This window comes from Phoca vitulina, unplaced genomic scaffold, assembly GCF_004348235.1.
Source record: "Phoca vitulina isolate PV1807 unplaced genomic scaffold, GSC_HSeal_1.0 scaffold46, whole genome shotgun sequence".
Lineage (NCBI taxonomy): Eukaryota > Metazoa > Chordata > Mammalia > Carnivora > Phocidae > Phoca > Phoca vitulina.
In genome coordinates this window covers 6,971,688-6,997,024 of record NW_022589749.1, presented here as the reverse complement: position 1 = coordinate 6,997,024, position 25,337 = coordinate 6,971,688, and the positions used below count along the sequence as shown (strand labels likewise).

The 25,337-nt window shown below is 42.6% G+C and overlaps 1 protein-coding gene across 6 annotated transcripts in view; it reads right to left on the bottom strand.

Moving 5' to 3' along the window:
• The window catches only part of HECTD4 (HECT domain E3 ubiquitin protein ligase 4), a 178,441-nt gene that overhangs the window by 46,281 nt on the left and 106,823 nt on the right, over window positions 1-25,337 (bottom strand). For all 6 annotated transcript variants that reach the window (XM_032431524.1, XM_032431525.1, XM_032431527.1 and 3 more), the window contains exons 29-45: window positions 25,124-25,299; window positions 23,366-23,501; window positions 23,111-23,252; window positions 22,826-22,992; window positions 20,641-20,787; window positions 19,649-19,833; window positions 17,720-17,873; window positions 16,386-16,666; window positions 15,987-16,176; window positions 14,669-14,750; window positions 13,077-13,279; window positions 12,301-12,436; window positions 11,296-11,478; window positions 10,662-10,826; window positions 10,101-10,270; window positions 9,358-9,473; window positions 1,492-1,595 (exon numbers count right to left, since the gene is read on the bottom strand). In XM_032431524.1, coding sequence (XP_032287415.1) covers window positions 1,492-1,595; window positions 9,358-9,473; window positions 10,101-10,270; window positions 10,662-10,826; window positions 11,296-11,478; window positions 12,301-12,436; window positions 13,077-13,279; window positions 14,669-14,750; window positions 15,987-16,176; window positions 16,386-16,666; window positions 17,720-17,873; window positions 19,649-19,833; window positions 20,641-20,787; window positions 22,826-22,992; window positions 23,111-23,252; window positions 23,366-23,501; window positions 25,124-25,299 — 2,737 coding nt within the window. The remainder of the gene's footprint in view (window positions 1-1,491; window positions 1,596-9,357; window positions 9,474-10,100; window positions 10,271-10,661; window positions 10,827-11,295; window positions 11,479-12,300; window positions 12,437-13,076; window positions 13,280-14,668; window positions 14,751-15,986; window positions 16,177-16,385; window positions 16,667-17,719; window positions 17,874-19,648; window positions 19,834-20,640; window positions 20,788-22,825; window positions 22,993-23,110; window positions 23,253-23,365; window positions 23,502-25,123; window positions 25,300-25,337) is intronic.

The window sequence follows — 25,337 nt, the reverse complement described above, 5'->3', positions numbered from 1 at the left end:
TAATCATAAAGTTCATGCTTCTCTGTCAATAAAAGCATATTTTTTTTAACCCATCAATTTCATTTTTATCCAAAGGACTAAAAGACGCATGTGATGATTAGTTCCAAGGATGTGCATCAGATCACTGCTATGGTACAAACTGGAGATGGTGCAGACGGGCAACAAGAAAAGCCTGAGTGGGGAAACTGAGGCACAAGTGTACGCTGGACTAGTAAGTTTCTACTGATTGACATGGAAAGGCATTCATCATCTATGGAGGCAAAAAAGCTATTTGCAAACAGTATGAACAGCAGAGTTCCGTTGTCATGGAAAAAGTATAGGGATCCATCACGCTGTTATGCTGACAACGCAAAACGGAGATGCTGAGATTTCAGGTGACATTTTCTTTTATATATTTTTAATTTTTAATTTTGAAATAGTTTCAAACCTATAGAAAAATTGTAAGAAAATGGCAATTTTTGTACACTCTTACAATTCACCCGTTTGAAGTGTATAATTCCAACGGTTTTTAGTATATGCAGCATTGTGCAACCATCACCACCATCAAATTTTAGAGTGTTTTTGTCCCCCTTAAGCCTCTCTCTGTTAGCAGTCACTCCTCACTCCCCGCACCCCTGCAGCCTCTGGTAACCACCCATCTGCTTTCTGTCTCTAGATCTGCCTGTTCTGGATACTTCATACAGATGACACCCCATAATACATGGTCTTTTGTGACTGGCTTCTTTCACTTAGCATATTTTCAGGGTTTATCCATATTGTGGCATGGATCACTACTTCATCACTTTTTTTTTCTACTTCATTTTTTAAGGCTGAATAACATTCCATTTTATGGGGATATGCATTCATTTTATGCATCCATTCATCAGGTGATAAACATTTAGGTTGTTTCCACTTCTTGGCCATTACAAATAAGCTGCTAAGAACATTCACAGAGGTACCAATTCTGAACACTTTGCCACTTTTTTTTTTTTTTTTTTAAGATTTTATGTATGTATTTGACAGAGAGAGACACAGCGAGAGAGGGAACACAAGCAGGGGGAGTGGGAGAGGGAGAAGCAGGCTTCCCGCGGAGCAGGGAGCCCGACGCGGGGCTCGATCCCAGAACCCTGGGATCATGACCTGAGCCGAAGGCAGACGCTTAACGACTGAGCCACCCAAAAGTGGCGCCCCAACCACTTTTCCTTTTAATCACCTCTCAGTCTCTATGTATACTCTTATCATTATAAGACGGACTATAGATGTAAAATTTTCAAAGTTTTTTTCGGTTATTGATAACATAAGAAATTATTCACAAATTAGTGAGTGTGCTCCTCCGCTGTGATCTTTCATTATTCAGACTGTCAAATCAATGGGCTCCGACATTCAGAGACGAGAGCCCGTCAGCACAGAGCGTGCACCTCCAAACGGCTCTGCAAATGCTCCCTCTAGAGGTCCCTCAGGTGCCACCCGGCGTTCTTTAACGCAGTGCCAGTGCGCCGCGGACGGGCTCACCTGTCTCCGGTCGGCCTGCAGCGGCGGCGGCGGCGGCCGAGCACAGTCCCGGTAGAGCATCCGCAGCCGCTCACACTGCCCCTCCACAACCGCCAGCCGCTCTCCTGGAGGGAACACGTCGGACACGAGAATGTTAGTCCCACACCCCCGAGAGCGCTCCAACTCTTCTGGAGTAGGGTCAAAGCAATAAAATGTGTTTCAGAGATTATTCAAATTCTTACAAAAAAGCAAATAGCCTGAGATATCTTTGTCTACTACACATAGCAGCATAGCAACGTGGTCAAGTGCATGAGCTCTGAAGTTGGGCTTCCCGGATCCAGAATCTGGCTTCCCTACTCGATATTTACCATCTCACTTCCAAGATGGGAGTAACAAGAGCACCTGTGCCCCACAAGGTCGTGAAGAGGAGATGAAGTGACAAAAGTGGGGCTTTTAGCTAAGTCCCTGGCACAGGGCAAACAATAAATGGAAGCTATTATTCTCACCATTGAAATTGATTTTTTAAAAAAGATTTTATTTATTTGACAGAGTGATAGAGTGCACAAGTAGGCAGAGAGGCAGGCAGAGGGAGAAGCAGGCTCTCCGTTGAGCAGGGAGCCCGACGTGGGGCTCAATCCCAGGACCCTGGAATCATGACCTGAGCTGAAGGCAGCCACTTAACTGACTGAGCCACCCAGGCACACCTTGAAATTGTTTTTTTTTTTTTTAATTTTTTTTTTTTTAAGATTTTATTTATTTGAGAGAGAGAATGAGATAGAGCATGAGACGGGGGAGGGTCAGAGGGAGAAGCAGACTCCATGCCGAGCAGGGAGCCCGATGCGGGACTCGATCCCGGGACTCCAGGATCATGACCTGAGCCGAAGGCAGTCACCCAACCAACTGAGCCACCCAGGCGCCCGAAATTTTTTTTTTTTTTTTTTTAAGGTTTTATTTATTTATTTGACAGAGAGAGACACAGAGAGAGAGGGAACACAAGCGGGGCGGGTGGGAGAAGGAGAAGCAGGCTTCCCGCGGAGCAGGGAGCCCGATGCGGGGCTTGATCCCAAGACCCTGGGATCATGACCTGAGCCGAAGGCAGACGCTTAACGACTGAGCCACCCAGGCGCCCCTGAAATTGTTTTTTAAAACATCTACTATCTACTTAACAACTCCTACAAGCAAGGCACAGTGCAAGATACTGGAGAATACAAAGATATATGAGCTGAAGCTCCCATCCTGGGAGGACAGATGAGATGTGTACGTGCATTTACACGTCCAAGAACGAACGTGGTACAAGGCTGCGGTATGCGATATGATCTAAGCACAAACGCTGGCACAGAGGAGGGAGTGAGGACTTCACTCTAGGACCCAGAAAGGCTTCAGAAAGACAGACTTGAGTTAGATCTTAGAAAAGACGGGGTTTCAATAAGCAGAGAATGAAGGGAATTCCAGGTGGTTTGGCAATATGAGAAATGGTCTAGGAGTCAAAAGTCAAAGGTCTTAGGAGTGCCTCAATCAACACACAAAAATCAACTCAAAATGGATCAAAGACCTGAAAAAAACCATACAGCTAAAACTATAAAACTCCTAGAAGAAAATAATGGTGTAAATTTTCATGACTTTGAATTAGGCCTTGGTCTCTTAGATATGACACCAAAAGTATAAGCAACAAAAGAAAAAAGAGAAACTGGACTTCATCAAAATGAAAAACATTTGTGTTTCAAAGGATACTACTGAGGAAGTGAAAACACAACCCACACAATGGGAGAAAAGATTTATGTGCTACCTGATCAGGGACTAGTACAGCTAAAATTATAAAGAACTCTTATAATTGGGGTGTCTAAGTGGCTCAGTCAGTTAAGCGTCTGACTCTTGGTTTTGGCTCAGGTCATGATTTCAGGGTCATGGGGTTGGGCCCCATGTCGGGCTCCACACTGAGCACGGAGTCTGCTTGAGATTCTCTCTCTCTCTCCCTCTCCCTTTGCCCCTCCCCCTGCTCACAAGCGCACACTCTCTAAATAAATAAATAAATAAAATCCTAGGGGGAAAAAAAAGAACTCCTATAATTTTTTAAAAGTTTTATTTATTTGAGAGCGAGCATGAGAAGGGGAAGGGTCAGAGGGAGAAGCAGACTCCCCACTGAGCAGGGAGACAGATGTGGGACTTGATCCTGGGACTCCGGGATCATGACCTGAGCCACCCAGGTGGCCCAACTCTTGTAATTTTTAAAAAATATTTATTTGAGAGAGAGAGCATGTGCACGCACAAGCGGGGGCAGGGGCAGAAGGAGAGGGAGAAACAGACTTCCTGCTGAGCTCAATTCCAGAACCCCGAGATCACAACCTGAGCTGAAGGCAGACGTTTAACTGAGCCACAAAGGCACCCAGAACTCTTATAATTTAACAATAAAATGACCACCCAACTAAAATGGGCAAGGCATTCAAATAGACATTTCTCTGAAGAAGATAAATGGCCATTAAGTACATGAAAAGATGCTCAACATCATTAATCGTTAGGAAAACGCAAATCAAAACCACAAGGAGATACTACTTCACACCTACTAGGATGACTGTCATCAAAAAGACACCACCAGTCCTGGTGAGGACCCCCGTCCACTGCTGGTGGCAATATAAAATGGTGCCACTGCTGTGGAAAACAATTCCTCAAAAAAGCATGCAGTTTCTCAAAAGTTAAACAAGGATTACTATATGACCCGGCCATGCCACTCCTACATATGCCCATGAAAACATATGTCCACATAAGCACTTGTATATGCATATTTACAGCAGCATTATTGGTCACTGCCAAAAAGCACAAACAAGTATTCATAAATTCATCAACAAAATGCGGTCTATGCACACAATGGAACAGTACTCAGCCATGCTACAACACGGATGAACCTTGAAAACATTATGCTAAGTGGAAGCAGCCAGACAAAAAAAAGGACAACTACTGTAGGATTCCACTGATAGGAAATCCCCAGGATATGTAAATCCAGAGAGACAGAAAGTAGATTTGAGATTCCCAGGAGCTGGGGAGGGAAAATGGGGAGTTATTGTTTAACTAGTACTGGGGGGTTTCTATTTGCGATGACGAAAAAATTCTGGAACTATATAGTGGTGATGACTGCATAATTCTGTGAATATACTAAAACCCAAAGAAGTATACACTTTAAAATGGTGAATTTTATGGTATTTGAATTATACCTGAATTTAAAAAAAAAGGTCTTAGGAGAAATAAAATGTAGTCCAATAAAAGTAAAGCACAGAGCTTGTCTGGATAGTGAGAAATTTATTGACCTATACCACATCTAGAGACGCCTAGACACTTAATACAACCCAATGACATGGACTAGAAGGCAACAGGGAAGAGGAGGCCAAGATAAAACAGACTCAAAGTGAAGGCAGGAGCCAGGCCAGGCCATGAGGTATATGCCCCCTGTCCTTTCTTTACACCTGGGGTCGGGCCCAAGCCCAGTGGACAAATCAAAGAGGAAACTATTCAGTTACAGGATTCATGGAATCCAGTATATAAATGTAAACTAACTAGTCATAAAGAGCCTAGCTAGCTTGGAGAAACACTTTCCAATTGTTATTTTTAAATTAAAATCTTATTCCAGAGGGGGAGACAAACCATGAGAGACGATGGACTCTGAAAAACTGAAGGTTCTAGAAGGGCAGGGGGTGGGAGGATGGGTTAGCCTGGTGATGGGTATTAAAGAGGGCACGTACTAAATAGAGCACTGGGTGTTATGCGCAAACAATGAATCATGGAACACTACATCAAAAACTAATGATGTAATGCATGGTGATTAACATAACAATAAAAATTATTTTTAAAAAACCAAACCTTATTCCGAGAGAACTTATACACGGAATACTGGATGATCCAGTGAGTAACATGTGCAACAGTGTCCTTACAATCAAGCAGTAACCAGGGTCAGGAGAGATTTCTATGGGATTGGCTGGAATCATACTGAATTAGGGAATAGCGATTCTTAGGGGTTAGAATGGGGGCTACCTGGCAGAGGTGAAGCATATCTGCCGTGAGGTAGGCTTAACACAAGAGGAGATTTTACAGTACCTAGTGTGAGAGGAATACATTCCTATACTTCCAATGCAGGAAAGACAAAACTGACCGTCCTCTGGCCAGAGCACCAAGTAGTGGCCGGGACCGGCTATGAACTCACTCCAGTCTGTAACTGACAACCCCACAGTAGTAACTATGCTTAGGGAAGCGAGCATCTTGGGGACAGCACCACGCTCTTGACAACCACTCAAAGCAGGGCTTCAGGAAGCTAACTATGATGACAACGTGGAAAGACAAGGTGCACAAAGGAAAGGTTTGGAGAATAATGCAGATGTCTAAACACAAAAGAAAAAGCACCTGACATATGAAGCTGGTAGTAGAAATGGGCAGGAAAGGGATAAATTTCAGGAGCATTTCAAAGGAAGAATAGAACATGGCAAATGATTGGATGTGGAAGAATAGGGAGGAGATGTTTGTCATATTTAACTCAGTATCTGAGAGTCAAAAATAGTCTGAGTCCGACCTAAAACAAGGAAGTCAGAAAGGAGAGCTGACTTGAGAGGAAAGAACGACTTTAGTTTTAAGTGTGGGGTATTCATGAGGCTGGGGTTCCTAAGAGAAAGGGCTGAGAGGCCTGGCTAGCCAGGGAGGGACTACCCATAGAAACAGCCATGGAAAGCACAGGGGAGGGCAGATAAGCAAAGAAAGTGGGTTGGCAAAGCTTAGAGCAGTTTCTCCAAGTGAGGTCTGGGCCCCTCCCAGCACAACAGCCCAGGCTCACCTTCAAGTGATGATTCTGACTTTTGGGTGGAGTTTGGAAAGCATTTTATTATTTTTTTATTTTTTTAAGATTTTATTTATTTATTCATTTGACACAGAAAGAGAGCGCACAAGCAGGGGGAGCAGCGGAGGAGGGAGAGGGAGAAGCAGACTCCCCGCCAAGCAGGGAGCCCAATGAAGGACTCGATCCCAGGATCCTGAGATCAGGACCCGAGCCGAAGGCAGTCGCTTAACCGACTGAGCCACCCAGGCGTCCCTGGAAAGCATTTTTAACATGCTTCTGAGGGAGTCTTATGAACTTTCAAAGTTTGGGAAGAACCTCTGGCTCAGGGAATGTGTATATTTAGAAAGTAGGGAGTCGAAGAAACATTTGGACCGGAGAGGTTCTACTTCTGTAAGAACATCAAGTTGGGAATTTTTTTTTGGTTTTTATGTGCCTTTTCTTCAGTATTAAAATCTGTTTCCTATGCTACTTCAACCAAGGGATCCAGTGAATTTCGCAGAAATATTTCTTCATGGGAAAAAGCTCTTTGGTGTAGTGCTATCTTCTTAGACCAAATGGAATTAGGTATTCTTTTCCCTGGATTAGAGAAGCTATAAAATTGAGCTAGGAGTAAGTCAACGATATAATGGCCCAGTTTCTGCTTAATTCATCACAGAAGTAAAATAATGGGAAGAAATTCATTGAATTATTTTTTTTCATTTTAGAGACTCAAATGTATTTTTGTGTGTGAATTTCACATTTTCATACATGAAATAAAAAGTCTTAATACGTTCAAAAATAAAAATCAAAGAACTCTTTCTCTTCTACCCATCACCTTGAAACATTTATTAAACAGCATTTCTTCTAAGCACAGTCTAGGACTCTCTTGTGGGCTCTAAGAATCCACCGCTGTGTTACAAAGTAACCCAGATGCAGGGTTGGTTGGTTGTTGGCTGGCTGTTCTCAGTAAAGGACTGAGAAGCCAGCAAACTTTGATAAGTACTTTAAACTTCAACGCTCTTTCCGGTAACCTAATAAGTGAGTTATTAAGGACTGTTAAACTTGACATAAGACACTATTTTAGGATATAAATTGATGTGTATAAGCTCATAGTCTTCTCTTTTGTGGCAATTAATAAACACTTCCCACACATTTCTATCCAACTCTTCGTGACCACAGAGTTCTTTTCCATTAGGGAAAATGGGTTAGGTGGGTTATTATTAAAACCATTTGAGGTCACTGCTCCAAATCACTACGATTCCTAGCTTGTACATAAGTACAAAAGTTAATTTCACAGTTTTACGACTCCCTTATTCGATAAAACGTATAAAAGGCTATTCAGAGTCCTATAAAAGAGCGAGTGATCAGGGAGCCTTGGTGGCTCAGTCAGTTAAGTGTCTGCCTTCGGCTCAGGTCATGATCCCAGGGTCCTGGGATTGAGCCCCACATGTGGCTCCCTGCTCAGGGGGGCCTGCTTCTCCCTCCGCCCTCAGCTTGTGCTCTCTCTCAAATAAATAAAATCTTTAAAAAAAAAAAAAAAGGAAAAAAAAGCAAGAGATCAATTCAGCAAGTACATGCTTGCTAAAAATCAGTCACGTAGGTCTTACAATGCAACGTAGGCTAAGAACATGAAAAAGCAGGGCAAGGAATGAAGACCCAACCACAAGTACAAAGCTGAATTATGGGCAAACATTTAGTCACAAGTAATTTCCCCTCAGAAGCCTAGCAAATTCCTTTTCTTCTGTTCTTATTCTCTATGCTCAGAATCTCCCTGAGGTTTATTAACAGTCACTGGTTCCACAGCACTACTACCCCTAAAAGAGGGAGATTTGAAGAGTAAGACACATATAGAGTGAAGACCAAAAGCAAAGACCAATCAAAAGAAATTGGTACCACATGAAAAAGAAAAATTTAAAGAAAGAAGAGAGATTAGGGAGTGACTGAAAAAGCAAATGGCATGAGAAACAGTAAATAATATGGATAATAAAAATGACCCCGCACAGACACAGGATACCACTAAAACCATTAAGGAAGTTAAAGATATTCATCTATTCCTTACAGTTCATGAAAATGCTAGCAACTAGAGCACTGGAGGATGCTAATCTAACTGTGAACAATTTCCTTTCGAGTCCAGTTATATCCTTGGGGAAAAAGCATAAATTTTCATTTAAAAACACCCAGGCCAACTACCAATTTATAGGAAATCTGAAGACTGAGGGACACAATAAATGACAGCACAGAGATATAATCAGCAAAATCCAGACTATGGGAAACCTTTCAAAAAATAAATTGCAAGGCAAAAAGAACATAATGAGGGGATGAAATTACAACGTAAGAATTTTATTTGGATCCCGATTCAAATAAACAAATACAAAAACAAGTATGACTGTATGAGAAAATCAGAAAGATGCACACGGACTAGTTAGTATTAAAGAACTACTGTTAATTTTTCAGATGCGATAATGGTATTGCATTTTTTTTTTAACAGTCCTTTTTTTTTTTTTTTTTTTTTTAGAGACACATACTAAAATATTTATGGGTAAAGTAATATCTAAGAATCTGCTTAAAAACAATCCAGGAGGGGGGTACAGCACAGATGAATCAGGACTGACCATGAGTTGATAACTGTTGAGGGTTCCCTTTACTAGTCTCCCTATTTTTGTGTTTAAACTTTTCCATGAACACAGACACACACACACACACACACACACAGAAGTTAGTGCAAACTCCTGATTATGAACTCAAATGTAGCCAATGACAATAGTCAGAAAGTATCAGTAGCCCTAAGGGTTCATAAAATTCTAACAGGGAAACAAATGCAATGAATTAATGTGAATGGAAGAAAGAAAACATGATGGCATGGTCCTCAAGTTAAATTGAAAAACGATTTCCTTTGTACGTACTGAAAGCTGTTTACATTTCTAGATCTGGGATAAAAGTTGTGCTAAGTGCGGTCTATAGAGCTTAGCTACTTGACGTGTGTGTGTGTTGGGGGGGGTGTGCAAGCACGTGCGCGTGTGCATGTTAGCATTCCATCATCAAACTGGAAATGTGCTGATAACACTTAATAAAACAGGAAAGCCACAGGTACTTACCAGCACTGCATTCCTGGGCTACTAGGTTGAGCACTTCGACAGCTGCTGGACACTGTTGTATGAATTCTTCACAGAATAAGCTGTCTTCTAAAAGCTGGGCCATGACCAGGCATGCTCTTAATGTTAAAAGATTTATAATATTTCAAAGTTATCAATATTCATTCTCTAAAGAGTTAACTATGAAAAGCATTTCAATCAACTTTGTCCCCTAATTTACAAAAAGGTTCAAACTCCCTTTTCCTCTTGCTTTTTTTCTGAACTGGATTGATCTGGAAACATAAGTAACTTCTCTTCCCACTTGAGGGCATTCCCTAGTTCTTCTCCTTATCAGTTTGCAAAGTGATGGACCAGATGTATATTAACATAGCACGAGCCATTTAAACAAGGTAAAGCGGCAGAGAGATGCACTAGGATAGAACGAAGTGCTTTTCCCAAAGCAAAGCAGTGGAGCCTTGTGTAGATTCCATAGGTCCCCTTTTGACTGCTTGCTTATTTTCTTGGGGGAACAGCTAAACTGTTTTAAATTTCAGAAGTTGCACAATGCAACAAAACTTGCAGAAATTGGGGAACGTAACAAAAATGTAGTAAACATAGCACAAGAGAACGTCTCTGTTCTCAGTTTGACATGAACTTCACACCGTGGACCCACTAAGCCAGGAGTGGAGGGGCCCAGGAAGGCCCCCCGCCTCTGTGGCCTGCACCACCTCAGCCAGCACATTAGGGGATCTCTGGAGGGTGCTCACCTTGTTCTTATTTCAGCCAGGAGCCGAACGACTGCCATCACAGGAGCTGACCCATCTCCTGTTGCAGGAAGTGAGGTGTGAATAGAGAGACTTCCCTCCTGAGGAAGCAACATGGACTGGACTGCCTGTACTACCTTCTCAGTAATGGACAGTTTATGAAGAGGCAGTGCCTGATGGTGGTGGGGGGGCATGGCAAAAAGTTAAATTCAAGTAGTTAGTTTATAAGAAATGAGGGTGTTATTATCTGGAGTTAATTCTCAAAATTTCAGTTAAAAAAAATAAAATCACCATACGTAAAATTGCAAACTAGACCAAAACAATTAAAAATACAATACCCTGTGGAATATTCCTAACCAAAGAAATGAGTTTTGTCATCTAGGTGAAAATCTTCACACAAATGTTACTATTAAGTAATTACGCCCAATATATAAATATACGTCCTAAGTAACACTTAAGATAAACAAGTATTTGTGCCCCTGTACTGTGTGCACACTCATTTTTCATTACAGTATGGTTACCATTTGTAGTGACATTTAATAATGCATTTAAAAATCACCTTACCTCTGATCTTGGAACACAAAGTCTAGACAATGGAATAGTCAATGTGTCTGATGCTTGCGAAGTCTTTCTACAGTCTATGGGTGGGAATCTGACTGTAGCTATACCTTCCTGTTCATTGATAGAAGCCACTACTCCGATGCTTCCTGATATTCCTCTACCTAAAACCTAGAGACAAAGATGGATTAGCACCACCGACCAGCTCTGACGGTGTATGCAACTCTGTCATGGGCTCGGTGCAGAGAAGTAAATTCACAGCTGCTGTTAGTGGCATTACAGGAACAGTTCGTTACAGTGCAGATACCAAGCACTGAAGGGGAGTTAAAATAATAGGTCCTAAAACCTATGTCAAGGTGATCACAATAGGATAGAACCTCAAACTTCCAACACTAAAATACTAGTGACACCATGGGACACAAGTATTATAATTAACATTATACAGTACTGTACTAATATTTGAATAACGGGTAGCACAGTGTGGATTAGAATTCATGAGTTTCTCAGATTCCTTATTTAGCTTGAAGAACTAGGATTTCTGTCCAACTGGGTGGATGATACCACCTTTACAGATGATCAGTTAATCAATGAATGCAGTAGCTTGGGGAGAGCAGGGACTTGGGAAATGCTGGCTGGTTACCTGAACCTCAGACCCTATCTTGATGGTCTCTTTGAAGCCTCCGAGGGCACACAGTGCGGCGACGGCCTGGCGGGCGATTCTCTGAAGTTTGGCGAGTTTCCTGCCGCTACTGCTGCCATTTTCCAGAATGCTCTCTGCATATTTCCCCAACTGTGGAATGTACATCAGCGCACGAGACAGAACCTAAATGTAAGAAGCAGCCGTGTAGTAGGAGTTAAAGCTTTGGCTATTATCGATATGAAGAGTGATGAAGTGTCCATAACAGTGGCTGGCTCCCGTGTACTGAAGGAACTCTGGCTAGGGGAGGGATGAAGTAACTATCAACTGACCATTGATATCTTGCCATATTTGCCTCATGTGATTAGACAAGGCTGGAAACACACAACCTCAGAATGTGGGAGAATCGAACACTGTTAACAAAACCCCAAAGGAGAAGAAAAACTTATCTGAGGGAAAACCATCACAGCTTACTGCCTACAACTCAACACCCAATTTCCTTAAGGCAATCACTTGAAAAATGACTGTGGGCAAACGGGAATTGAATAGAGCTCCCTAGTTTTCAGGAAACTAGACTACCATCTGTCATGATGAATTACTGATAGAGCATTTGGGGGGTATGTATCACAGAGGCCTCCTTAGGACTTACTACAAATCCTTACTAAGGACTTACTACAAATCCAATAAACCAAGGCTGCGTGATTCCCTAATGTCGGTACCAGCTGACCATGAGCAAGAAGGAGAAACAAGGAGTGCCATTCTTCCCCCTGAGAATATGGTCCCGTCTTCTGTAAAATCAGAAATGACAGTGACAGGAGACACAGGTTAACAGGTGAAACGACTAAACCAAAGCAAATTTGAGGGGGAAAACCGCTAACAAGCCTGTCTGGCCAATTTGGGCACTCTCTCTTTACTAGAATATGACCCTCGCTAGGCAGGATTCAAATGCTAAAAGAGAACACAAACTTCCTCCTCGCTTCTTCAGCTAAGCAGTGACACTGTGCTAACCTTTTCTGCCGTTGTGGTCCATATTTGAGCAGCATTTGACTCGGGTGCCATTAGCAAGCTATGAAGCAAGGCGATCACTTCTGCGGCCATGCTGTTCGCCACGTGCCCGCTGATGAAGGGTCGGACGGGGTCAGTCCTGCGAGCGTCAAGAGGGAAAGGGTCAATGCCCAGCGATGGTTAAGAATGCAGAGAAGTGGCTTTTAGGGTTATCAACAGATGGAAAAATTTTCTAATGATACAAGAAAAAGTGGATTTCATTGAGAATAAGAGAAGCTAAATTAAATCACTTCTCTCATACTCTTTCTGTTAACTAAAGAATCCTCTGGAACAGCAGACCTCAAACTTGAACGGCATAAACCACCAGGAGTGAGGGAAGACACTATGCCGCACCTATTCCTGGCCTGCAAACACAGAACAGCTCGCAAACTTCCTGGAGGCAACACTCATTCCTCCTGTCTACTCCGAGAAAGGAGTTCATGTGTACAGCTGGGCTGGTTTGGAAGAAGTAAAGGCAGCAAGACGTGAGTTTACTAATACTCCAAAAAACTGTAGCTGATGTTGCTGGTAGTGGCCTTCCTCAGAAAAAACAGCCCTCTGGCTAGAGATGCCCACTCAGCCAGGAGCGCCACCCTATTCGCCCACCACAACCTCAGATGGGTGTTTTGAGCCCTCCGTCCTCATTTCCAGCAGGTCAAGGGGATGATATACAATTAAAGCCCTAAGAACAAGTCCATCACAAAGTAGGTCTGGGACAAGTGTGGACAGGGAAAGACTACCTGGCGAGCTCAGAGTTCCTCTCTCGGCAAATGGAGGTCTGGGCAGTTTTCTTTTTGTCGCCTGTGGACAGTCCACTCACAGTCTCTGGGCTGACGGACTCTACAGGTGGCCCGACGCTGACGATGAGGCCTGACTGGGCCCACTTGGTTGCCTTCCGAAGAGCGGCTGCAGCCTCTTCTGTGATCACCTCACAGCAGCCGCCCTGGAGGGAGGTTTGAGACTGTCACCTTCCTGCGCTCCCTTAATTTTTAAAGCCTGCTTCCCCATTACCAAAGCAATCCAGGCTCGTTTCTCAAAAACTCACATGTTAAAATACTATATGTAGAAAGTTAACTTCCCATAAACATCCCATGACTCTACCCAGTCATATAATTGTTAGTCCTCTGGATTTGTCTCCATGCAAATTCTGGCATACATAATCATGGATCAGTTTTTCTATTTAATTTTTATCAGTTATCAAACTATCATGTGTTTTGATATTGGCATATACAGATCCACCTGGCTCTTTTTACGGTTGTATGGTATTTCATGGTATGCATATAATTTTTAAATTTAAAAATTTAAGGTATAATTGACATATAATAATTTCTTTAATCAATTTCCTATTTATGGGTATACAGATTCTATTTTGTTTTTTACAAATAAAACCATAAAAAGTATGGTTGTCTCTGGACACTAGAGAATGCCTGTTTACCCTCACCTTGACAATAATGGGTATTATCAGTTTTCTTTGACAGGTGAAAAATGATATATTACTATTTTTATTCCCTTATTTGTGTAATTTGTAAACATGGACATATTTTTATATTTTTTATGGGCTATGTGTCTTTCTTTTTATCTGTTTTTTTTTTTTTTAAGATTTTATTTATTTATTTATTTGACAGGGAGAAAGAGAGACAGTGAGAGAGGGAACACAAGCAGGGGGAGTGGGAGAGGGAGAAACAGGCTCCCCGCAGAACAGGGAGCCTGATGCGGGGCTCGATCCCAGGATCCTGGGATCATGACCTGAGTCGAAGGCAGATGCTTAACAACTGAGCCACCCAGGGGCCCCTTTATCTATTATCTTTTAATCTTCACATCTTATCACTTTTGAAGTACTAATTTTTTTTTTTTTTAAAGAGAGAGAGCGTGCACATGCTGGTACCGGGAGGGGCAGAGAGAGAAAGGGAGACAGAATCTTAAGCATGTTCCGTGCCCAGCGCGGAGCCCAACACAGGGCTCGATCTCACAACCCTGAAACAGGACCTGAGCCCAAATCAAGAGTGAGATGCTAAACCGACTGAGCCACTCAGGCGCCCCTCACTTTTAAAGTATCATTAGGCTGCAAAACTTTAATAGAGCTAAGGGAAAACTTCTAGGTCAAAACCAAGAATTCTCTTTTACATTTTTTTTTTTTTAGCGTTAATGACAAATTGATTCTGACTAGTTCTCTTGAAAATGGTTTCAGTTAAACCACTGACTTCAATTTCTCACCCTGCCTCTTTCTGGGAACTTTTTTTTTTCTTCTTAAATGTCTCTGCAAACCTAAAGTATGGTAAACGTCCCTCAATCATGGGTCTTGTCAGACCAGGTGTCTCCATATTAGGGTTACCTTGGTCATGTCTCGGTCCATTTTCACGACTTTCTCCATGTTGGCACCAGTACCAAGTCTGAAGGGCCGTCCTTCTGAGCTACTAAAAGGGAAAGCAGAGAGAGGTGACCATCTTACAGGCTAGGTCAAGGTGGGGCTGCAGGCTGTGAGGCAACCTAGTACTGGCCAGGCCAGCATTATATGCTACAACAGGATTTTAAAATCCACAGTAGACGCAATTTTTCAAAAAGGAAATTATTTATTATTGTTTAATTATAGCACTTTTAGGGATTAAAACACCAGCTGTTTTTACAGTTGTAATAATTAAAACCTACATGAAAATGACGTGCAAACTAAAAAGCTGAACAAAATCGAGAATCTGCGCCTACAATGCAGGGAAGGCCGCGCACCTGGGAGACACTCAGTAAGTGATCTAAATCCCAAAGTGAGGGGACTTTAGCAACAGCATGGGTGGGATGCCTTGGTGTGAATGACTGGATCTTTCTAATAATTCAGCTTCCTCTTCCTCTTAAACCTGGCTCTCCAAAAACTCCTTCAGCAAATTTGTACTGTGAAGTTTCTCAATGCCCAAGAATCCTTCTTGGCGATTTCTGCATCTAGCACTGACCTGCCTGACCCCGCTTAGTTTATGCTAGTGGCCCATTAGTGCTTTCAGTTGCCATGATGGCAGACAAGGGACCAATTAGGAGGATGACACCATCATCACATCATTTATTTGAAGAAAGAAGTCATTCCCTGAGACATTCACACATGTCCTAAATTCCCTCATGTTCTGTGGCAGGACTTCCCGTCATCCTCGCTCCCACTAACAGGGCCCCGTGGGTTTGTAATCTTTGGACAGTAAGTATATTTTTACTTCCTTATTGAGCAATCATACCATTCATACTTCAATGAATTATAGCTTTAAAGAAGTTTATCTCTCCACCTCACAGTCAATGGTATCCCTTAAATTTACCAATGGCTGAAGGATGCCAATGACTAAAACCAGACTGCATTATTCCTTCTCGAAGCCCAAATCACACTGTAGACTCTCCATTGAGCACAAACAATACATTCTCAACAGGGCTTTCGCTCTCTGTTGGGTTTGAAGAAACAGTACCGAGTTGTGGATAAAAGCTTGGGCTCTGTGGTCAGAGGCCTGCGTCTGTGGTTCAGCTCTGCCTCAGTTTCTCCACTGTAACAACAGGGATGACAGTGATTACCTCTTAGGGTTGTCAAGAGGGCTGGGACAGTTGATGTACGTAAGGGGCTTACTGAGCACAGTGCCTGGGACATGGTCAGTGCCTGACGGCATGTAGCTATTACAATCATCAGTCACCTTAGTAGCGGCTGGAGAACCTCATGAGATGACTGGTCTTCCCGCTTGTGGATAAAGATAGACAGCTTGCCATCCACTGCTTCACTCTCTTCTCCAGGATCTTTATCTCCTTTTAAGGAATTCTTGGGACTGGTTTTTGTCAATGTAGTGTCAGGTTCAGAAGCAGTTGGAGAAAGAACTGTCTGACATCCTTTAAAAGCGAACAGAACGACGGCAGTGTTATTTGTGCATCCCCTGCGCAGGGAGGACTCTAGTTTTGGTCTCTCTTCCTCCCGCTCCCATGTCCCTCTCTTCCGTTGCGAGAGGCGTGGCAGCAGCAGCTAACCAACAATGGAAAGCTCAGGCTGGCCGTCCCCAGCAAGTGGGCACCTCAGTGCCATTCTCCAACCAGCTGCTCACCTGGGACCACGTAATCTGCCAGCTTTGCTAAGAGCAATGAGGCAATCTTAGATGCTGGGTCGCTGGGATCCTCCTGCTCACTGTTTAGGGAGGGAACGGAGTAGCTCCATGGCGGGAGCTCCACGTTTCCACAGTCTTCTACACTCATCAGTGGGAGCGCCGCCCGGCACAGCTGAAGAATGATAAGGACTAGCTTTGGAGACGGGCGTTGGTCAAGCAGCAGAGAGAGGAGTTTGGACACACAAGCTGGCTGGCTCAGGATGGCTTTACCTATGTGACTCCTGAAAAAGAAGGAAGAAAAGGTACACAAGGTGAGCATACTGGACTATAGAAATTCAGAAGCAAGAGTTCCCTAAATGAAGATGAACTGATTTGTGAGGAAGACACAGATTTGGCACTATGTTTTTATGAAGGAGAACTAAGGTTTTTGGTAAATATCTAATGAAAGCTCTCAACTGACCAGTCAATAGTACCTTTTTTTTTTAAGATTTTTGTTTATATATTTCAGAGAGAGAGAGAGCACAAGCAGGGGGAGCAGGAGAGGGAGAAGCAAACTCCCCGCTGAGCAGGGAGCCCAATGCGGGGCTGATCCCAGGATACTGGGATCATGACCAGAGCTGACGGCAGACGCTTAACACACTGAGCCACCCAGGCGCCCCCAGTCAATAGTACTTAAAAAGAAAGATCTTTGAGTATTTTCTGATCCCTGATGAAATTTACTGAACTGCGATGCTATAGTCCAGCATGGTTCACAGAGCACTACAACTTCACGACCCAAACTAGGAAGACTTTCCCTTCAGCCTTTTATTCCTGTTTAAGCTTCAAGACCAAAGGGCTTGCGCAGCGTTGTACAGGCCCTGTGGCATCTCACTGAGAAGAAAAAGTCCAGGAGAAGCCAAAGAACAAGTAGCCTTATGTGGACCAGTGGCTGTGGGCCTCACGGCTTACACGGGATGGTATCAAACCTCCACAGATTGTCTTCTTTTTTAAGACACAGCATGAGAACATGAGTCAACTACAGGTCCTGACTGATTATCTTGCTATAATGAGGGTAAGGATTTTGGGTTACTCGATGCAACTGCATGGACTTGAAAGGCCAGCAGCTGTTACCAGCAAAGTATTAAAGCACAGGGTATCGTTTTATAATGTAGAGATTCACCTGAATGATCCTCGCATTTTGGAACTCCTATCTTCCCAATGATTTCATTCTCCACCGTTCTTGAAGCAGAAGCATGTAATTTAGGTGTTTCAAAAGACAGTCACCACCCAAGGGAACCCCAATCACTCAGGAGGAAAGCCACTTTTTCTCACAGCTCTGGCTGGGCCTTCCATACCTTGAGAGATCATTGAGAAGACTGAGGACGTCCTGGAGGGCGTCATTCCCAGCAGCCTGGTTACCACAGCACTCAGTTGCTCGGGCAAGATGGTTGGTGAGAAGGCTGGACACCTGACGGGCCAGACCTGAGTGCACCGCCTCTGTGGAGCCGCCTTCAGAGTTAAAAAAAAAAAAAAAAAAAAGAAAAGAAAGAAAGAAAAAGAAAAAAAGAAAAAGGTGAGAACCCAAGGAAGCCATGGTAAGCCTGCAGGTGTGGCGAGTCCTCTCTCAGCCTCCCTACATTAAGCCTTCCTCTTGCCCAATTTTTCTTTAACCTGCTCAGTATTCCATTAGCTATCCAATTAGTGTCTCCTCGTTAGATAACATCTGCACTTAAAAAAGGTTAACGATTCAATGTTGGGGAAAGACATTATTCTTAACAAAAACTGAATTCATACAAAACAAGGAATATACTTCAATTAACAGGGAAGAATCACCCCCCCCTTTTTTTTTTTACTGTGATGAAAACATCTTGATTTTTAATTCATACCCTCTCTCTCTTCAAACACAATTAAAGACCTTTTGGGATCTTTCATTTTCACTGTAGTTCCAGAAGTCCCCCCCCCTCCCAAGCAGCTCTTGTAAAAAGCCACACAAATTAGTTGTCATTTCCTGGACTTCCCATGCTCTCTTGGATCCCTGTGCCTACACACACTGTTTTTTCTGCATGGAAATGTTCTTTAACCTGTAAGAATAACTCACATGTCACCTTCTTGGGAAGCTTTGCCTGATCTCTAGCACAACTAGTCTGTAGGAACCTCTGTGCTGGCCCAGCACTTTGCATGCACCTCAATTACGGCACTAACCACACCACAATCATTTGCTCATTGGTCTATCTCCCCCACTGCACCATATTTCTTAGGAGGAAGAGCAATGCCTTGTTCATCTTATGCCTGACTCTCAAGACAATAAAACACACAGTGAATGAACAAAAGATAAGTAACCAAGCTATATAAACAGGCCTGGGATATCATGGAGACATCATCCTTCAACTTTACTTTTTCAACTGGGATGGTAAAAATATAGTTAGGAAGTAGCACTTGAAAATGCAACTAAACCATTTCATAGAAATATTTATTTGGAGACTGATAGCAGTGTTGACAAAAAGAACATGAAAGGTATCTTCTCGATTTCCTGGCTTACTGTACTCTTTTTCAGGGTGGTTATCATTCCCCACCCCCACCCCCAGCTTTATTGAGGGATGACTGACAAATACAAGTTATATACAATTTAGATTATAGAATGTGATTTTTTTAAAAGGTGTACAACGTGATTATATATAGAGAGATATGTATATACATTGTGAAATGATTACCACAATCTAGTTAATACATCCATCACCTCACTAGTTACCTTTCTGTGTGTGTGTGTGTGTGTGTGTGTGTGTATGGTTTGAGCACATTTAAGATTCACTTTCTTAGCAACTTTCAAGAATATGATAAAGTATTACTAACTATAATCACCATGCTGTACATTAGACCCCAGAACTTATTCATCTTATAATTGGAAGTTTGACTCTTTGACCAACATCTCCCTACTTCTTCTCCTCCTAAAATTCCTGGCAACCACCGTTCTAATCTTGGTTTCTAGGAGTTTGGCTTTTTTAGATTCCACATGTAAGGCAAATCATTCAGTATTTGTCTTTCTGTGTCTGGCTTATTTCACTTAGCACCAGGTGCTCTGGGCTAGGATATTATTTAATGTCATAGTGTAGCCATAAATTTTCAGAGAAGGATGCTGATGAAGAGGCTCTCATGAAATCATTAATTAAACCCATCTGATTATGTAATTTAATATAGCCTTTCTTTCCCCCAGCCAGCACAAATAATTAAGTAAACATGTCAACAGAAGAAATCAATGAATTCTAGAATGGAATCCTGCTCCTTACCTTCTTCTTTTTCCCATTCAACACAGCGGTTGGCTAGCACCTGGAAAGCTGCCCAGGCCATGGTGGCCACCTTCTGCTTCTTGGTTTGTTTCTCACTGGAGCTGGACTCCGTCTGACTGCTCAAGCTACACAGTCGATCCATGAGCTGAACGAGGCCACTGCGCACCAGGCACTTCTCTTCACTCCTGGGCCAGGTGGAAAGGGTTACACAGAATAAACGTCACTGTCCAGCCCTCAGGTTTAAGATCCAGGTTATCAAAGGGGCGTAAAACAAGTCAGCATAGTTCCTTGTCTATTACTTAGGATACTACCATGCATAACTGAACACAGAAATATTTCTCTACAATGAGGATTTCCTTCATAAATAAGAAACTTCAAGTTTTGGTTTGTTCATATAGAATAGCTAAGTAAAAATTGATAGAATCAACTCAAGGTTCCCATCCATAATACAAAAAACTTATCTATTTTATTATAAGGGGATTCATAAGGTCACTGAGAAAATAAATGCATTCGTAAAAAATTTTTGCCAAATATGTTAAAAAATTTCCTAGAGATCTTTTACTTTCCTTCAAACCTCTCCATTTTGACAATGTAATATAATCCCTATTGGCCACTTCTGATCATGTAGGAATTCAACAATATGTAATGTACATAGTAACTTTAGGTGTCTGTCAGGATGAAGCTCATTTAATCACAGTGATAGTGTCACTGGATAATCAAAGCAAAAAAAAAACCCAATTTTTAAAAATTAAAAAAATTTTTTTTAAAGATTTTATTTATTTGACAGAGAAGGAGCGAGCATGAGCTCAGCAGGAAGCCTGACGCAGGACTCAATCCCAGGACCCCAGGATCATGACCTGAGCCGAAAGCAGACGCTTTACCAACTGAACCACCCAGGCGCCCCCACCCAATTTTTAACTTAAAAATATTTTTATTTAAGCAACTGCACTGCAGTGTAACTTACCCACAATAAAAAGCATTGCCTTCCTTACCTGGTATAAGGTATGGTACACAAAAGTCCGATGCTATTTGCACACGCGATAGGGTAACGAGCACACAGAGACACGACAGAGGTCATGGTCTCGCCAAAGGCTTCCTGGACCTGCTCCACCATCCCACCACAGGTTAGTTCTTCAATTCTATGAAACAGAACCAAAGTGCAGGCTTCTTGAACCATGGCAAGAAGAGTGACAGTGAACATTAGAGCAGGAGCATTCTTCTGAGAAATCCAAGAGTGTCTAGGTGAATCGAGAACTGAAGGGATCTTAGAGATCACCAGTGTTTCCCAGACTGCAGGACCACAGAAGACTACTGGACAGCATTTCTTAAGATGCCTCAGAGATAATACCCACACTCTAGAAAAGTCTGGGGAATCCGAGGCTAAGTCAAATCAAGCAGGGTTCCCTACCAGGATTATTCGGAGCCTTACAAGGTTAAAGTCCACAATATCTCTAAGAGCAAGAGAATGGTACTCCACATCTCCAAACACATTTAATAAGGAAACCATTTGAAACATGTCTACAATATCCTATGCAGCACTGAGTTCTGTAAATGTAATTGTACTAATGAGAAAATCAAGGCCCAAATAGATTAACTAAGTGTCCTTTTCAAGTCCACACTGTGATTATCAGCAGAGTATGAGAATCCAATTGATATAAGACTTTCCCAGTGTAAACACACAACCTGGGGTAGATTCTACAGCAATTAATATTAGTTGAAAACTGGAACTCTCCAGATTTATCTACAAAGATATGCTACAGAATATTGTTTATAATAGCAAAAATAAGTAAATAAAATCTAAGGTTGAAAAATCAGGATTGAATCTGAATAAAGGTTCAGGAATATGATGCAGTGCTATACATCCACTAAAAACATTATAGGAGATATCTATGGTTAGAATAAGGACAGAACAGATACACTAGAATGTTAACAGGTTTTATCTTAAGGTGTTGGATTTACAGGTGATTTTTACTTTATACTTTGGGATTTTCTGCATTTTTTTTTAAATGTTTGGACATGACATTACTGAGGGAAAAAAGAAAAATGCTGCCAGGGTTGTGGAGAAATTATTCTGGAAGTGAGCTGTGGTGGCCAGTGAGCATGTGACCAGCCTGGCCAATGACCCTGAGCTCTGACAAGGGGACTGACAGCTTTCGGGATGGCGGTCCCCTCCTCTAACCCAGGCTCTCCAGGATTACCACGGGCTGAGGCGCACCCGTGCTGGACATGAGCAAGAACTGAAGTCCTGTTTTGTGCACCAGAGATTTTGGAGGGTTTTGTTTCCAAACAGTAACCTGGCCTCTCCTGATTGACACAGAAATTTCTCAGGATATTCACGTTAGCTCTTTTCTCCCAGCCTCTGCTCTCTGCTTGCTGGCCAGAATTTCTCAAAGAGCTGTCAGGAGACACAAGTAGCCCCAGGCAGTTCTAGTCCAGGACCTGTAGACAAATGCCTTTTCTACTTCTACCTGAAGATCTTTGAAGCCCAGTAGGGAAGAGCATAGAAAAACTCCTCACAAATAAGTGATAAAACCTTCAAAGTTCATATCTACAATTAGGTTTTTAGAAATTGATCCAGTAAAAATAAGCACAAAAGTACACAAAAATATAGGCATAAGGATGTTAACTACATCACTGCTATTAATGCAAAAATAAAACAGAAAAAATGGAAAGAGAAAATGAACCATGTGTCCACCAGGAGGGGAGGAGTTAAATAAGACATAGCCACCCATACCTGGAGGTCCATGAAGTTCTTCAAAACTATAAAGGAGAACTACATGCATTGACATGAAAAGACAGATATATCCAAGATATGCTGAACAAAACTCCAGTGTTATAGTACAATATAATCTGAATTAAGAAAAAAATCATACACATACACACTTCTGTGTACAAAGAGAATTAAACAGCCATTTGTGTGTGTAGCTGATAAAAGCAGCTCTTAGTGAACAAGGTGGAATTCAGGAGAGGAAGGGGAGTAAAGACACTTTTACTTTCTGCTACATATGCTGACATTGTTACAAAACTGTGGAGCTCTTAAAAAATAAAAATAAAATATTTTAGGGGAAAACACTAGTAAATACCACCGTCTATGATCTGGCTTCAAGAGTCATCTTTGGAATGAACGCCTCTCATCCACTCTGGCCAGGACGGTATGAACTACTAGAAGCAACTGACCTGGGTCCTCCCTGAAGGACCATAGTCACTGGACCCACAAGGTGTGTCACGCCCCCGACGCGCACAGCGGCCGTCAGCAATTCCCGCATGTGCACCAGCGCCTGCTTGCGAGTATTCCCCCGCCGCCACCTCGTCTGTGCAGCCAAAAGAAAGCTGCTGCTGGACACCTGAAAGGCATGACAAGGAAGTCCACCTGACTCTTGGGGACTGTCACAGGCACGCCCAACCCCCCCCACCTCGTGCTGTCAGGTGCTATTCCTCTGTAATCGGCAAAACACGACCTACGGCTTGGTCAGGGTTGGTGCCGATGAAGGCAAACAGCTGCCCCAGCAGGACGCTGTAGGTGGGCTTGTCCCTGCTGTCCTCGATGGCCAATGACTGCAGGAGTGTAAAGGAGCTGCTGCGGTGGCTGGTGACGTGGCGCCGCCTACAGGAAAACAAAACGGTGCTAGATCACAAAACAAACTCACTCAGGGAGCGTGCTCTGATGAATGTATTCAGCTGCATGTGGGAATCCAATCTTGGCCATTAGCCATTTACCTCTGATTTGCTCTAGTAAATTCCAAATCTTCATTACCAATCATTTCCAGGTCAGAAGGAGCCGACATGCTGCGAAGAAAAACAGGCTGCCGCACAGCGTGAGATATCACTTTTGTTTCTGAAGCTGATTTACAAGCTGGAACAGAAAGGAACAAAAAGGTTGGCATACCTGCAGTCTGATTTGTAAGGACAGCAACAGCAGCTATGCTACCAGTCTAAGAGTATCTTCGCTTTCCAGGAGAGTTCATCCACCAAACCAGCTAGCACAGCACACTGACAATTTTAAGGCCCATTTTTAAAAACCCAGGTATTAGGGTTAAAAATTATTTTAGTGTGAAAAACTATAATCTTTTTATTAAATTTGGTTAAAAAAAAAAAAGGCTGCAAGATTCATTTATCCTAAACTCTCAAACTTCACCTTCATTTAAGCATTCTAAAAAGCCAGAGAGGACAGAAAAGTCATTTCTGGAATCAAAAATTTCTTAATTCAAATAAATCCAAATCCATTTTTTTTCCCCCCAGAGATAGCCTTTTTCCGCCCCCCCCCCCTTAATCCTAGATTTATTTAGCTGACTTATTGACATTTGGTGGCACCTTGGTTTTGATCAAGTTGGTGTGAGTAAATATCACGCTTGAGCTAGAATCTGACTGGCCCTTCCTACACTATCCAGGGAAATGGTTGTATCATAAAAGAACACTTTAATAGAAGATGACAAAACTGCATATAAAGATCATCTAAGGAAAAAAAAAGTAGAGAAGAGGTTATTTTGAATCTGTCATAAGAACGGTTAGGCAGCTTTGGTCTAAAAACATAACTTTTGAAGATGTTATTGCTCAGCAAATTATTGGTTCATCATCTCTGATGGCAAGAGCCTCTTGGAAAGCATCATCAGCCTTACTGAGTGGTTAAGTCTTCATATGGGACCTTTAACTAACCAAGGCCTTGTGACCACGGACGCGGTCAGCAGACCATCTTGGTATGTGATCACACCTACGCTCGGCACGCTTCCCCTGATATTCTCAGCGAATGGTCTCCTTTCATTAGGGTCGGAAACCTGAATCACCCTAAACTTCTCTCCCATGTGAGGGGTGCCCTGGGCACTCAAGCTGGGATGAAAAGTTCGCTTGCTTGGCAATGTCCATTAGGCTATGGGGTTCGGTAACGCGGAGTCTCATGTTTACTCATCCTGCTCTCTCAAGGGAAGAATTAACAATTGTCATTATGGGCTATGCCAGGTGTTGGGGATCTAGTTTAAGAAAGAAGACTCATTTATTTCCCTGAGAAATGTCCTTTCAGGCTAATAATTAAAATGTGACCAGGAAAATAGTGAAAATTCACGTTAGGAGGTTCCACATAATTACTAAAGGTGCAATGCAAACTCACCTTTAAGAGGAAAATATGATGCATTACAAGACTCACAATGTTGACTATCTCATTGTACACATTACTATGAAAATGACAAGCCATAAACAAAGTAAGGGGCACTAGATTATAAAAATAGACGTCACTGGGCTCCCAAGAAAAGCTGAATGAGGCAGGTGAGGACGCACCCCTGATGCTCAGCTGACTCACAAACCACCACATGAATTCAATGAAAAGTCTCTCCTGGCTGGAAAAAGTAGAAGGCAAACTAAAAAAATGTTGGCACTTCTCTTTCTCCTTCCTAGGGGAACACAAGAGTGATTTTTCTTTCAGTAGCTGACATGTATTTTATGACCAGAGTAGTATGGAGCGCCCGCTCGGGGCTGGCTTTGTACCCGGTGTCTCTGCGGGGGTCCCCGAGATGCTTCTCGTGAGGCCAGGCTGGGCCGAAATGGTGACATGCAACAGCAGCTCGGCTCGGTTCATTAAACTCTTCACCAACGTCTTCGTTTTCGCCAGTGGGTGCGAGGGTTTCTGTATGAGAGAATTCACTTCTTGCAGGAACTTCTCCCTATAAAGAAAGGCTGATGTGCATTTAGTCGTTCTCAG